The sequence below is a fragment of the Pan paniscus genome, chromosome 17, assembly GCF_029289425.2.
Source record: "Pan paniscus chromosome 17, NHGRI_mPanPan1-v2.0_pri, whole genome shotgun sequence".
Lineage (NCBI taxonomy): Eukaryota > Metazoa > Chordata > Mammalia > Primates > Hominidae > Pan > Pan paniscus.
In genome coordinates, this window is record NC_073266.2 from 67,353,385 (window position 1) to 67,369,164 (window position 15,780).

The 15,780-nt window shown below is 40.2% G+C and overlaps 1 protein-coding gene across 3 annotated transcripts in view; it reads right to left on the bottom strand.

The window, feature by feature from the left end:
* Positions 1-264: 264 nt before the first annotated feature.
* MYO5B (myosin VB) overlaps positions 265-15,780 on the bottom strand; it is a 369,650-nt gene continuing 354,134 nt past the window's right edge. For all 3 annotated transcript variants that reach the window (XM_034943673.3, XM_034943674.2, XM_055102690.1), the window contains 6 exons: positions 15,383-15,472; positions 13,163-13,313; positions 11,536-11,821; positions 10,730-10,904; positions 9,362-9,442; positions 265-627 (listed from right to left, as the gene is read on the bottom strand). In XM_034943673.3, the coding sequence (XP_034799564.1) occupies positions 475-627; positions 9,362-9,442; positions 10,730-10,904; positions 11,536-11,821; positions 13,163-13,313; positions 15,383-15,472 (936 nt within the window). In that variant the 3' untranslated portion in view covers positions 265-474. The remainder of the gene's footprint in view (positions 628-9,361; positions 9,443-10,729; positions 10,905-11,535; positions 11,822-13,162; positions 13,314-15,382; positions 15,473-15,780) is intronic.

The window sequence follows — 15,780 nt, forward strand, 5'->3', positions numbered from 1 at the left end:
CTATGGTTTGCAAACTTTGGGAAATGTCAGTATATGCCATTATCATGGTTATTAGTACCATTATTTGTTAAAGCCCTTTGAAGGCAATTTATGTGACTTATATATATTTGGTATTTTAATTTGGACATTCTCTAGTTATATGCAAAGATCAAAACTAGGCAGCTTCATTTTATAGAACTGGCACCTTTTATATGTCTATGGGGACTGCTTGGTGTCTATAAATTATGTGTATGTGTTGGACTGAAATCAAACTTAAAATCTTCCACATTTCAAGTGTTTTTATTCTGAGCAGTAGGTACAAAAAATAAGGACATAGTTGTGTCTAATTCTGTATGGTTCAGCACCCTCCACAGGCTGTCAATCTCTGATTTGATCTACTTTTACCAGATTTAACAGATCCTTGAATTTACTTTACTGTATATACTTCCTTCTTGCTCACATTGGGAATCAAACTAATGCTGGAAACATGCATCTTCAGACTTCATTGAGGAATTCCAGATTGAGACACGCTGGGATGTGGATTGAGTCCATGGTTAGAGAAGATGGATTAAATGGAAACAAAACAGGAAACATGTGCTTGGCATCTAATAGCAGTTGCTGAGGGTCATTCCGCTCTTGTAGTTGTGCCTATGGGGAAGAATAAGACCATGTAAAGTTTGAGTACCCCTAAAAATAGCCAGTTTAAGTGAATTCACAAAAGTGAGTTGGCATATATCATGGAAAGATTTCTAAGACAATTAGGTAGAACTTCAGGACTAGGAGAATGTGATCTCCTCACCCTTGAGGTATTTAGTGGGGAGAGAAGCCCTGACTTAGACTTCTTGGAGATCAGAGGGCTGTAAGCACTCTCCCAATTCTAGCATTCTTTAAAAAATTGTCTAAGGGAGAATATAAAATACATCTCAGGTGCAAACCATATGGAGAGGCACTATAGTGAAGTGGCCAAGGGCATGGGTTTTTTTTTAGGTAGACAGCTGAGCTCTAATCCTGGCACCACCCTGGGCAAATTCCTGAATTTTTTTTATGCCTCAGTTTACCTGTAGAATGGGAGAAGAGTACATCACATAAAATGGCAGAGTAGGAAGCCCTAGGGATTGGTCCCTCCACTGAAGCTACCTTGAAGTAGAAACAGTGATTGTCAACTATCTCATAACTCTGGAACTTGACTGGACATTTATAACAATCGGGGGACTGATTGGTAAAGGGAGAGGCTGCTGATCTTTGCTAAGGGAACTGTGTGTGTGACCCAGCTACTATCCCCCTCTCTTCAGCTCCCCTGAAGCTATGGGGATAGCAGCTCACATTCCTGGAGGAGCTAGCTGGCCAGGGCAGGCAGTGGGACCTTGTCCTCCAAAAATCTGGGGTTGTGCCCTTTGATCTGGTGGGTCCCAGCAGATGCCTGTCTTGGTTTAGACATTCCTTGGGATGCAATGGCTTCCACTAGTGGCATCAACTGGAAAATTTAAAGGCACAGAGCCCCTCCCTGCTTCCTATTTGAAGCCAGAAATTTTAGGAAAAGTACAAAAACTGAAATGAAAAATTGACTAGAGAAGTTTAACAGCAGACTTGAGCAGGCAGAAGAAAATCAGTGAATTTGAAGATAAAGCAATTGAAATGATCCAGTCTGAGAAGAAAATAAAAATAATGAGGTAAAAATGAACAGAGCCTAACAGACCTATTGGACACCATCAAGTATACCAACATACACATTACAGGAGTACCAGAAGGAAAAGAGCAAGAAGGGGGCAACAAAATATTTGAAGAAATAATGCCAGAAACTTCCCAAATCTGATGAAAGACATGTATGTAATCATCCAAAAAGTTCAATGAACTCCAAGCAGGATAAAGGCAAAGAGATTCACAGTGAAACACATTATACTAAATTGTCAAAACCCTAAGACAAAGAGGGAGTCTTGAAGGCAGTGAGAAAGAAGTGACTTGTCACATACAGTCGTCCCTCAGTATCCATGGGGGATTGGTTCCAGGAATTCCCACAGATACCCAGATCCATGGATATGCAAGTACTGCTGTCAGCCCTGTAGAACCTATAGATAGAAAAAGTTGTCCCTCCATAGCTACAGGTTCTGCATCCTGTGAATACTGAATTTTGAATCTGTGGTTGGCTGAATCTGCAGATATGGAACCTGTGGATATGGAGGGCTGACTGTATAAGGTATCCTCAAATAAGATTAACAGCTGTTTTTCATCAGAAACCATGGAGGCTAGGAGGCAGTGGGATGACACAGCTCAAATCCTGAAAGGAAAAAATCTTGTCTGCTAAGAATTCTAAATCTGGCAAAACTACCCTTCAAGAATGAAGGAGAAATTAAGTCATTTCCAGAGACAAAGAAGGACATTATATTTTAATAAAAGGTTCAACTCATCAAGAAGATATAATAAACATCTGCATCTAGCAACAGAACCCCAAAATATTTGAAGGGAGAATTGACAGACTTTAAGGGAGAATAGTTCTACAGTAATGGTTGGACATTTCAATACCCCATTTTTAATCATGGATATAACCAGATAGAAGATCAATAAGAAAATAGAGGCCATGAACAACACTATAAACCAATTAGTCCTAACAAACACATATGGAACACCCCACTTAACAGCATACACATTCTTCTCAATGCATATGGAACAGTCTCCAATATTCAAACAAGTCTGAATAAATTTAAAAATATTAAAGCCATATGAAATATTTTTTCTGATTAGGATGGAATGAAACTATAAATCAATAAATGAAAGCTGCAAAATCCACAAATATATGGAAAATAATAAGTTCTTAAATAGCCAATGGGCTAAAGAAATCACAGGGGGAATTAGGCAATAAAAATATAATAAACCAAAGCTTATGGGATGGGATAAACAGTGCTAAAAAGTTTGTAGCTGTAAATGTCTACATTAAAAAAAAATCTCAAATCAATAACCTAACTGTATACCTTAAGGAATCAGAGAAAGAGCAAACTAAACCTAAACCTAGAAGAAATGAAATAACATAAATTAGATGGAAAAAATAGAGAACAGATCAATACCCAAAACAAATGAAATCAAAGTTGGTTCAAAAAATTGACAATTTTTTTTTTTTTTTTTTTTTAAGATGGGGTCTTGCTCTGTCACCCAGGCTGGAGTGCAGTGGTGTGATCTCTGCTCGCAATCTCCGCCTCCCAGGTTCAAGTGATTCTCCTGCCTCAGCCCCCCAAGTAGCTGGGATTACAGGTGTGTGGGAAGACTAAAATGAGAAATTAGCAAATCAGAAATGAAAGTGAGGACATTACTGCCAATTTTACAGAAATAAAAAGGATTATAAGAGAATACTATGAAAAATTTAACACCAACAAATTGGATAACCTAGATGAAATGGACAAAATCCCAGGAACACACAAACTACCAAAACTGATTTAAGAAGAAATAGAAAATTTGAATAGACCTATAACAAGTAAGCATATTGAATTAGTAATTAAATATTTCCCAACAAAGGAAAGCCCAAGATGGGCTTCACTGGTGAAGACTATCAAACATTTAAAGAAGAATTAACACCAGTTCTCAAACTCTTCCTAAAAATCAAAGAGGAAGGCACACTTTAACTCATTCTATGAGGCCAGTATAACCCTAATATCAAAGCCAGATAAAGACCCTGTAAGAAAACAAAACTATATTCATCCCTTATAAATACAGATGTAAAAGCCCTCAAGAAAATACTAGCAAACTGAATTCAGTAAAAGGTTAAAAGGATTATACACCATGACCAAGCAGGATTTACCTTCAGAAAGCAAGGTTAGTTCAACATAAAAATCAATCAATGTAATATACCACATTAACAGAATGAAGAGGAAAAAACCCACATCATCTCAATCGATGGAGAAAAGCATTTGCCAAAATCCAACTTTTTTAATGATAAAAAGATAAATCCCTCCATGATGAAGACCATATGTAAAAACCCCACATTTAACATCACAAATATCACACTCAGAAAGTTTTTCCTCTAAGATCAAGAATAAGATAAGGATGCCTGTTCTTACCACTTCTATTCAGTATAGTTCTAGCCAGGGCAATTATACAAGAAAAGAGATAAGAGGCAGCCAATTTAAAATGATCCTCTTGCAGACAACATATCTTACATGTAGAAAAACGAAAAGAATCCACACACACACACAAATATTGCTAGAGCTAATAAATGCATTCAGCAAAGTACATAATAAAAAAAACACATAAAAATCAGTTGTATTTCTATTCACTAGTAATGAATAATCAGAAAGAAAAACAATTCCATTTACAATAACATCAAAAAGAATAAAATACTTAGGAATAAATCTAGCCAAGAAGGTGCAACACTTCTGAAAAAGTCAAGACCTAAACAAATGGAAAGACACCCCATGTTCATGTACTAGAAGACTTAAGATGACAATACTACATAAAGCAATCTACAGAGTCAATGCAATCCCTATCAAAATCCCAATGACGTTTTTTTCAGAAATCTAAAAAAATCCTAAAATTCATATCAAACTTCAAGGGATCTTGACTAGCCAAAGCAATCCTGAAAAATAACAATATTGGCCAGGTGCAATGGCTCATGCCTGCAATCCCAGCACTTTGGGAAGCTGAGGTGGGCAGATCACCTGAGGTTGGGAGTTCGAGACCAACCTGGCAAACATGGTGAAGCCCCATCTCTACTAAAAACGCAAAAATTTGCCAGGCATGGTGGTGCATGCCTATAATCCCAGCTACTTGGGAGGCTGAGGCAGGAGAATTGCTTGAACCTGGGAGGCGGAGGTTGCAGTGAGCCAAGATTGCACTACTGCGCTCCATGGGTGATAGAGTGAGACTCTGTCTCAAAAAAAAAAAAAAAAAAAAAAAGGAAAACAAAATTGGAGGACTCACACTTCCCATTTGAAAACTTTTTACAAAGCTATGGGAATCAAAACAGTATGGTACTGGTATACAGACAGACATATAGACCAATAGAATATAAGGGCCCAGAAAAAAAGAAACCCTCATATTTTTGGTCAATTGATTTTTGACAAGGGTGCCAAGTCCATTCAATGAGGGAAAGGGCAGTGTCTTTGACAAATGGTGCTGAGACAACTGGATATCCACATACAGAAGAATGAAGTGGGACATTCACCTTATACCATATACAAAAATTAACTCAGAATGGATCAAAAACTTAAAGGGAGCTAAATCTGCAAAGCTCTTAGAAAACATAGGGGAAAGTATTTATGGTTCTTAAAAATGACATCAAGAGCATAGGAAACAAAAAAATATACATAGTTTGGACATCCTCAAAATTTAAAACTCCTGCATCAAAGGACACTATCAAGAAAGTGAAAAGACAACCCACAGAATGGGAGAAAATACTTGTAAATCATATCTGATAAGGATTTAATATCCAGATTATACAAATAACTCCTACAACTCAATACCAAAAAGATGATAATCTAATTTAAAAATGAATTAAAGACTGGAATAGATATTTCTCCAGAGAAGATATACACATGGCCAATAGGCACACGAAAAGATGCTAGTCATCAGAGAGATACAAATCCAAACCACAATGAGATGCCACTTCACACCCATTAAGATGGCTATAATTTTAAAAAGCTGGAAAATCACAAGTGTTGGTGAGGATGTGGGGAAACTGGAACTCTCATGCATTGCTGGTGGGAATGTAAAATGGTATAGCTGCTGTGGAAAAGTTTGAGGTTCCTCAAAAAGTTAAATATAGAGTTACCATATGACCCAGTAATTCTGCCTCTAAATATATGCCCCAAAGAACTGAAAAATGGATCTCAGCTACTTGTGCAACAATGTTCATAGCGGCATGATTCCCAATAGCCAAAAGGTAGAAACAGTGCAGTTTCCATCAACCAATGAATAGACAGAATGGGATACATAAAGGGAATATTAGTCACTAAAAAAATGAAGTTTTTATGCATGCTACAACATGGATGACCTTTGAGAACCTAAGTGAAATAAGCCAGACCCGAAAGAATATCGTATGAGTCAACTTATATGTGATATCTAGAATTTACATATAATTTACATATAGAAGCCTACCCAGGGTTGAAGGGAAGGGAGAATATTATTTGCCCAAATGGGTAGTGTTTCTGTTTAGGATGATGAAAGAATTTTGGAAATAGTGGTGATGGTTATGTAATATTGTGAATATACTTAACGCCACGGAACTATACACTTAAAAATGGTTAAAATGGAACACACATACCCCAAAACCATGGGATGGAGAAGAGTATCCTTCTGATAAGGTTGTGAGGATTTAAAGAGTTAACAGGTGTAAAGAACACAGAGTACCATCACTGGCACATAGTAAGTGCTGTATTTGCTGTTATCAGTTTTATAATATGCTCCTTTGTTCCTCCTGCCCATGCATTAACCATTGACCTCTGAACCATGAACTGCTGGTAGAAGCTGTACTTTTACAAAAGTCAATAGGGTTAACTGTGGGAGTATTGCCAAAAAGGAAAATCAATATATCCTGATTTTGTGAAAACACAATTTATTTTTCTTAAACCTCGAAACAGGCCATAGTCAGTAAATACATAGCAGCATTTGAAAATCGCTGGGAAATAGGTTTACAGAATGAAGTCAGCTGGAGCATGGCACTGTAAGATGGCTCTATAGTGGCAGGGGAACCTAGAATTGCCCACGTTTTCATCCATTACCTGAATTATGAATAGAAAGCATGACTTAAATTTCCAGTACCCGTGTGTTTGGCATGTTGAAAGATGGGCCAAAATTTTAAAGAAATTTTAATCATTTGAAAAAGTGGTTTGAAATAATGGGAGAGAAGCTTAAAGGAGAGAAAGGTATTTAGGGAGGAATAAGCAACTAGCCTCACTAATTCAAGATACTCAATGATGGCTCTGGTGTGGCCTGGCAGAATGATTCTCTGGGATTGTTGACAGCTCACACACAGCCCACTCTGAGGTTTGCTGCATTTATTATCATGAACCTATCACAAGGCATATGTACGTAAAATGTGAAATGGCAGGAGGCTCTGGGAAAAAAAGTCATCTTTGTAGCACTTTAAGGGCCCTTGTATTTCTCCACATTAGTTAGATGTGACAGTAGACTTCACTACCTAAAGGGTTTGAAGAAATTTTAGAGAGTATAAAAATGGGAAAAGAAAGTGAAATATTACCTGTATTATCACAATTCAACAGCAAAAGGCATGTATACATTTAATCAATTAAAATATACAAGGTGGTCATTTCACAGAAATCCTCCTGTGAATGCTTTGGTGAGTTTAACAACTTCAAATTTACATTTTTAAAGGTCAGTACAAAGCTATAAAAAGCCCAGAGCGCCCAAGCAATGGTTTGCTTTAACAAGTAACTTGTCTTTATCACACATGTGAGTTCAAATGTAGGAGGGCAGGACTGATTGTTCACCATTTCTTCTGAGCATTGTATATGTAGAAACAACATAAAGCTATAGCTCATGAAAAAAAATATTTTGCTAGAACTGCAAGACACTGAAATTGATTACTGAGGAAGATTCAGAATCTGACTGTACATATTTTGAGAGAATAGTTGGGCTTAACCTCCATTATATTTTTCCTTTGTCCTTGATCCATTAAACCTGCAGTATGATTTGGCATATATTTTTTAACCTGAATTCTCATAAACAGTGGGGTTGCCAATTTATGAGCAGTTATAGTTCTCCCTCTAATGTGTGTCTCAGATATTCGAAACTAAACAAGACTTTCTAAACTTGCACTTTTGTGTAAATTATCAGCCCTCCATAAAAATCCATATAATGGGTCCAGGTTCAGATATCTCAGTGGCTTCTGTCATCAAACTCTTCCCATTCAGCAGCTGACTATGAGCATCCTAACTGGATCCTTTCTGTCAGCGCCACCCACAACCCCGTTGTTATATTCATGTTGGTGAGTAGAGAGACTCACTCTGCCTGCCCCACTCTGCGGCCTGTGTCTTTAACAATCGACTGTGTTTCTGTCATTGCCCTTAGGAGAACAACCTTTAGTCTGACTAGGCACCACTTCCCAGACGTTCCCTCTGTTGGCCTCTGTTCCCTACTTAGGTGCTGGGCTAAAGTTCATTTAGGCTTTTTTTTTGCCATGGCTCTTTTCAAACCCCTTTTTAGCTCTTTTCAGGGCTCTCTAAATCTCTGGATCTACATTGAAACACTGTAAGGAGCTCCAAATAAAATCCCAGGAGTATTCCAAAGGGAACAGGTTCTTGTACAAAGCTTCATGTTTCCTCATGTTTCTTCAGTGTCTTTGATAAGCCTCCATTTGGTTCCCTTTTTCCTGACTCTCCCTCTGATGACTTCCCCCTGAACCCCTTTTTAATCCTTGTTTTGTGTCAATATCCCTTCACTGGCCAACAAGGTCATTTAAAAGTTTGAGGGAGTGCTATGTCTCCCCTGAGGTGCTCCCCACAGGTAATCATGGGAGAAGTGTGGCCTGTTTTCTGAATCACTGCGACATGACTATCATTCCAACACTGTCACAGTTACTATCACATGCAAAGGTCAGGCGCTCAGCCATCACCTTGGGCTCGGCTTAAGGAAGCTCATCTTTAAGTAAAACATTCCCATCATCTTAGGAAAAGACAGATTTAAATAACCGTTTTCCCTAATACATTTTCTTTCAAGCATTTTCCTAAAAGCAAATATTGTCTTTTTTTTTGAGACAAGAGTCTCGCTCTGTCGCCCAGGCTGGAGTTCAGTGGCGCAATCTCTGCTCACTGCAAGCTCCGCCTCCCAGGTTCACGCCATTCTCCTGCCTCAGCCTCCCGAGTACTGGGACTACAGGCGCCCACCACCACGCCCGGCTAATTTTTTGTATTTTTAGTAGAGACCGGGTTTCACCGTGTTAGCCAGGATGGTCTTGATCTCCTGACCTCGTGATCCACCCGCCTCGGCCTCCCAAAGTGCTGGGATTACAGGAGTGAGCCACCGCACCTGGCCTATATTATAAGTCTTAGACAAAGATTTAAGAGCTCAAATTGCTTTCTGTAAAGAACATTTCTTAGTTCCATTTATGGTTAGGGCTGATATTCTGCTGACATTGTTAATTCCATTTGGTGCTAATAGTTCAGTAACATGCTAGTGGCAAATGAAATAATGCTTAAACTATGTCTATAATCTGAGAGGCAGAGATGATAAAAGTTGAGTTTTCTGTGTGTAAATAGTAAGTTACTCATGGGTGATATGGTTCATGTTTACCTAAGTAGAAAGTCTAGGAAGGTAAGGTCTCCTAGCATATATGTAACCAGTATTTTAGTAATAAAGAGAAGCAAGATTAAAGCCCAAATTTTTAATTTCCTTTATAGTCGTAGACTGGACTTTATAAAATTACTATCTTAAAACTCACCTGGATTGTTCGTATAAAGGCCACTGTTACCCGTTCTTCAAATTCATTCAGGGGAGTATAAAGGTTTAAAATTTTGACAATCTGTTGGGGATAAAAACGGAATTTAGCACAGAGCTAAATGAACATGAGACAACTTTTGAACTTTAAAGAATATGTGACATTGGTACAAGAGTATGATCCTCTTTAGACAAGGCCCACAACACAGATGGAGCTGGACTGACATTTACACTTGCAGCCTGCATCCAGTAAACTAGAGCCCACAGCTTTGTCAGGTGGATCTGAGCCCTCTCACCGAACTCATGTCTCCTGTAAACCCACCTGCCCCTCCCCACTATGCTCATTGGTATACCCAATGAAGAGTTTAGAATGCAGTTGCCTGAAATCCCCAGCCTCATATCTACTAGTAATTTAAAGGTTTCTTCTGAAGAGTACTGGAGATCTTACCTTAGATGAGGAAGGTCTTGTTTAATACCTAACTACCCCCTGTCCCCCAACATTGTTTACAAATGAGTATTTGAACAGGAGATACTCTTTTGTCTGCCTACCACTGGTTTGGTGGAAGTAGACTGCCCAAATGCAATGCCAGCTGCATCTAGAAGGAAACTTACTTTAAGTGAAATGTATTTAAAGAGAAGAAAAATGTTTGAAGACTTTCTGGAAATGTTTACAGAAGGAAGCAGTTTTTTAAAGAGTTCGATATTTAATATTTTAATAGTAAGCAGAGGAGGTAAGGAAAGGTGTTCACTTTGCTATATTAAGATGTGTTTTTCTGTACTGAGTTTGGATTTTGTTATTTATCTTTCAGGGACTGGCAATGTGTCGGCAACTGAATCATGGTTATACATTTTTTAGGGAAAAGGAAAGTAACACTTAAATGCCCCTAAGTTCTTAATGACTTCATTTAAAACAATATAAATGAGTGTGAGTGAAAATATGACCATATTGAAATTAGTTTTAAAGAAAAGTTTTTTCTTACAGTTATATTTGTAAAGAAAGCAAATACCTGATGCTGCCAATTTCTGAAAATTTGTGGATTTCTATGTAAGAAACATTCCAGAATTCATTATATTTAAAGAAGTTTTTACCTAAACTTGACATTTTGTGAGTTTGCTACCTTATCTTTTTAAGTGAGTAAGAGGGATAGAGAGTTACTAGAAAACAGTATCCATGGCATCTTGTTTCACAGACCAAACGGTTTTTGGTTCATCTAGGAATAGCCCATCAGCTGCACTTCAAAATTGTCTCATTAGGGGTATATAAAGGGTGGGAGTGCAACACTAACAAATAACCACCAACGAGAACAGACTTGGAATGGACTCAGGGCTTCCTTGGAATACCATGGTTGACAGAGGTGCAAAGTGACTGTACCTGCTGGGTGCTGAGGGAGGTACACAGGGAGCAGATGGCCTCTGCGTCCTCCTGGGTTTTCTTCTTTAATTGCAGGAGCTGGGCTGCTTGGATCAGAGGTTCCATGGTCTGAACTGCTCCACTCTGGTGAAGGTTTCTTCCCCGAAGCCACTCCTCAAGCTGACTTATATTGTACCTTAGCCATAGGTAGAAAGCAAGCTATGTTAAGCCGGTCCTCCTAATTCACTGAGAAGGGGACACCTGTTGTGTTTTGCAGGCCCGCTGCAGCTAGTGCCATTATTTATCTCACATGGTTAAAAAGCATGGCAAGTGCCTTGCACTCAGGAACTATTTGTTGAATAAGGAATGAATAAATGAATGAGTGGGTACTTAAAATCAAGCAAAGATGAAATACCTGAAGTGTCTACATAAGTTAACAGGGAAAAACAGGCATTAAATATTCTGAATTGTAAGTATTTATATTTAACATTCACAAATGTATTTATACTTCTATGTGAGCCTTCATGCCTCTTAACTCATTGAGTTTTCTCTCTGACCTATCTGCTTTGTATTCAGTCTTTAACTTAGAGTATGTCAACATCTTTAAGCTTTGAACTAATTTGTTTACCAAGTCAACCATCTCAGTGTTCGACGGATTTCACCAACAGGTAAAAAGGTGATGGATTTGAGTCACAGACTGATGGAGACAAGGACTGTCAATTAGATTTGGATTTCATTTTTAGAAACAGCAGTCTTGTGTTCTGATTCTAGCTGCAGTCAGTGAGGGCCCACTCTATCTGTGTTGTTGGGGGGTGCTCCTCCCTTACCTGAGTTGCATGCCTGTGCTCCAAGAGCAGACGTCCTTCCGCAAGAGCAGGTTGTTAAGAGTCACTGCGTTGATCATGTAGAAGAGTTGTTTGAATACCTGCAGGATGATCTCAGGGTCCAAGCCCTGGTCACACATGACTGTATGAAAGGCATTCATCTGGCGGATGATAGCTTCCAGGCAGTATGAGTTATCCCCATCTGCCATGCTGGAGGAGCGCTTCCGGTAGCCGGTGGGCTTCACACCAGATAGACCCTGAATGCTCTCATTTTCCAACATGGCAGAAACTGAAATAAAAGCACAGTTAGAGAAGCTTGCATTCCCCACTAACAATGCAAAGATTGGACCACTCAAATCACTTAGTGCTCCGGGCTTTAGCAATGATACCATCCAGAGGTGTGCAATGTTGACATGCTTAGGAACTTATAACATTTGGCAAAAAATTTCTAATGTGTTGATTTCTGTATGGAATAAAACCGCTGTGGACAGCATTTTCATTTAATTTACTGGCAATAAGACAAAGATGATGGGCATGTACCAGCTCGATTTGGTATCGCCTGTGCTGAAGTCCACAGTTTGAGAATTGAGCAACCTGGGTGTCATCCTCGTCCAGCCACTGACTATGTAAATAAGAGCTTCATTGGTCCGTCATACTTACTAAGCAGCAATTACCTATGCACCAGGGGCTTTATGTTCAGTATCTCTTTCAATCTTCCAACAACTCTATGAAGTACTACCCATTTTTATGAGGAAGCTGAGGCATAAAGAGGTTAAATAACTTGTCTGAGGTCACACTGATAGGGAGTGGCAGGGCCAGGATTTAAACCCAAGTCTGTCTGACTCCAGAACTGCTGCTATTAACCTTCACATTATTCTGAGTATCTCCAGCTTGATATGTCAGTTCTCCCTCTGTCTGGTGCCTTATAAAAAGATTTCCAGACAGGAAGGAGGGTTTGGAATGAACCTCATTTCAAGTAATGTATTTCTAGATTGGTCCTTCTTGGGATTCACCCATAACCTACTTGTGTTGTAAGAACCTGGGGAAAGCATTATGAATAGGTCCAGGTACAGTTTCCTTCCCAGCCTTTGCAGAGCACAGTGAGTAATGCATCTACACATCATTTTTCTTCCAATTGAAAATGTAACTGCTCTCATTTCTCAATTCTGATTTCATGTTCAGTGCCCAAGTACACTGCTTGGTTCAAAGCAAGTGTCTCATAAATACTGATGCATCGTGCCGACTGCTGTGTCCTTTCGCATGAACACTCCTGCTTTTTTCCATGAATCAAGTTCATAATAGGTTAAGAGGGTTATGCTTTTTCACTGTATATGCATTTGTACCTTTTGAGTTTACATTTATTATGTATTAAAATTTGGGAAAAAATACAACATATTACAGAAAAAGAGATAAAGGGAAAGTCATCTATGCCTCTTGCACTGTGTCAAATACTTTCACAGCTTTTTAAGCATGATGTGCACACCTCAGTTCTGCCTTCACTGGAAGGTTCTGGCTTTCTGGAGGTCATGGCTAAGATATCTGGTTCCCGAAAGGCAGAGGGTGCTGACCACGCCTTCCCCTCATTTCAGACACCATGATGAGTGATGTAGCTCTCCTGCTGCCAGCTTACCTATCATCGGCTGTAACACGCCCTCGGCAATTTTAATGAGCTGCTGGTAGATCTGAATGGAAAGGTCACTCAGCACCTGACGGTATTCGGTGAGGTCAAAATTCTTAAGACAGTGTTCATTCTGCTTTGCAGTGTTCTGAGTCATGAAGCCCTGCAGAGGGAGAGGCGTGCACTACTGAGTTCTCTGGTCTGCTGGGCCCAGCACAACTTCCAGGGCTCTGGTAACTTTAGTCATCTATTTGGTGGGCAGGGGGCCTACTCAGGCCCTCCCTATGTAGATGATGTTTTACAAAACCCTGTCAGTTCTTTGAGGCCTCATTGATGACCCTTGAACTTGAAGGACGTAGAAAAACTCAACATGAGAGAGAAAGCCTGAATCGCTCAGTCCAAATCCCCGAGGCGAAGTGATTTCCCTACAGTAGCAAAACCCAGGTTGGTACCAGGTCCAGAGAAAGGGATCCCTGCTTTTTCCCTTCATCCAGTGCTTTCCTCAATATATCAGGTCCCCCTAAAATGTTAGATGATGTGCAGCCTCTAAAGGAGTGTGGCCATGGGCCAGATTATACGCTTGTATGAGGAGAAATTTTATACAGATTCTATCACTGGTTATCAGAATTAATAGATGAACTAAAGTGATTTCATAGCTACCGCACTGTGTCCTCTTAGCTTTCTGTATTAATCAGATGAAATCACATGTAAGTTAAGGGAACTGCTGATATCAGAAGGGCTCATGTGACCAATGTCCTTTTCATTCAGGCCTAGGGAAACCAGTATCTGCCAAAAAGATTAGTGCTCCCAAAAGGGCAACCATCTTCAGCAAGGCCTGTTGTACTGTGTCAAATACAAAGCCATCTTAATATGAAAAAAAGCAGGCAGAAAAGGGGATAATTGTAATGATGAAGATAGAGTCAATCATTCTTCCTTGTTATTTGGACTACACGGATCTGGTTATGCTGTGGTTCAGCTCTTGACCCAGAGAATATGAGCACATGTAACCACAGCCTAATGTAATGGAGTTCTAGGTCCTGCCCTAGCCTTATATAACCTCCCATTTAGAATGTGTATAACATTGGGTAAATGATGGACCTCAATGAAATAACATTACATGTAGTTCTATGCTTCAAGTAAATGCTTGGATATTATGATTTTGTAACAGAAGTCATGGGGTTTGAAATGGCTATTTCTTTAACCTTTGGCCCATCTCTTTTATAATAAAAGCAGGCCATCAAATGAAGTGCTGGTTCTTAGGAGAGAGATGGAGTCAAGCCAACTGCAAAGAAGGTAAGACTGAAAGGAAGGGCATATCCTTTTACTAACCCAGGGAGAAGAGTCTGTCAAAATTGGTTCTAGCACAAAAGATGGAATAAAGCTTTAAAAATGGTTGCACTATTTTGGTTTACACTATGTCTTGACCTTGGGAAGGGTGGATGGTGAGATATGTGAAAGGAAGGGGAAGAAAAGTTGGAAGACCTACAGGAACCTGTGAGCGGGCATATCTGGAACAAGCTGGGATTCTCACCAGAGAAACTAGAATGGAAACAAGCCACATATTACTAGGTCATTGGGCAGAGTGCAGAGCATGGGAGAAGTTCTTTCAGGGACCAAAGCTGGGAATGTGAGTTCCAGAAAAAGCTGGGCCTTACAGGTCCAGTGTGGATTGTGAAGTGATGGGGTTAGTAGTTGGGCCTCAGGTCAAGGAATCCAATTTGGATAAATGCATGGAGCTGGGCCTCCAGGTCAGTTTGCACACACGTAGTTCTGATTATGGTGTGCCTCTGTTCTTGTGGCCATCTTTGTCTATCTTGAAATGGACAGATTAATCAGTTGGCTTAGGAGACAGGGTGACCCACTAGGCAACTGAGCTCCCTGCCAGTATCCACTGCAGTGGGGCTTCTAGAGCTGATACAGAAATGTCAGGTTACAAGAGTTTCATGGAGACTCCCAGGGCCTCTATTGATCATGGGTTATGCAGACTCTAATTACATAACCCAGGAGTGCTTTTTGGGGCCCCTTGGGCTCATCAAGGCCTCCTAGAGGCAGGTCTCCTGTGGCCGGCCTTATTGCTGCTTCCAGCCACGAGGCATGATAAGGTGTGCCCACGGTCTGAGGTCCCCAAGGGTGCTCCAAAGACCCCACTGACCTCTGAGGGTACACAAAGCACTTCTCAACCACATTTGGATGAAGCAGGAATGCCTCCTGGGTGCCTGGCTCCCCACTCACCTCATCCCCGCTGTACTGCTTCAGACAGTGAAGAAGGCGGCAGGTGTTGGATAACCAGAATGACGTCATCTCAAAGTCATCATTGTGCTTCTGTGAAAAGAAAAGGACATCCTCAGCTCTAAGTGGCTCCCATCTGGTGAAATGCTTCCTCGGTACCTCTTTCCCCACATTTCCTACCCTTACCTAGTGTTCCTGAGCAGCCCTGAGGCTGGGCAGGGCACTTGCCAGTCACGGGGTTGAGACCCATTGCTGAGAGGCTGTGTGAGTGTTCCTCTACCACCAGGGATGGTGCACAGAACCCCCACCTTGGTCCCCTGATCAGTGGTGCACATACAGGGACACACATAAAGGACAGGCTGCCTTCCATGGCTGAAGAATGAATGCAAAGCTGAGTGACA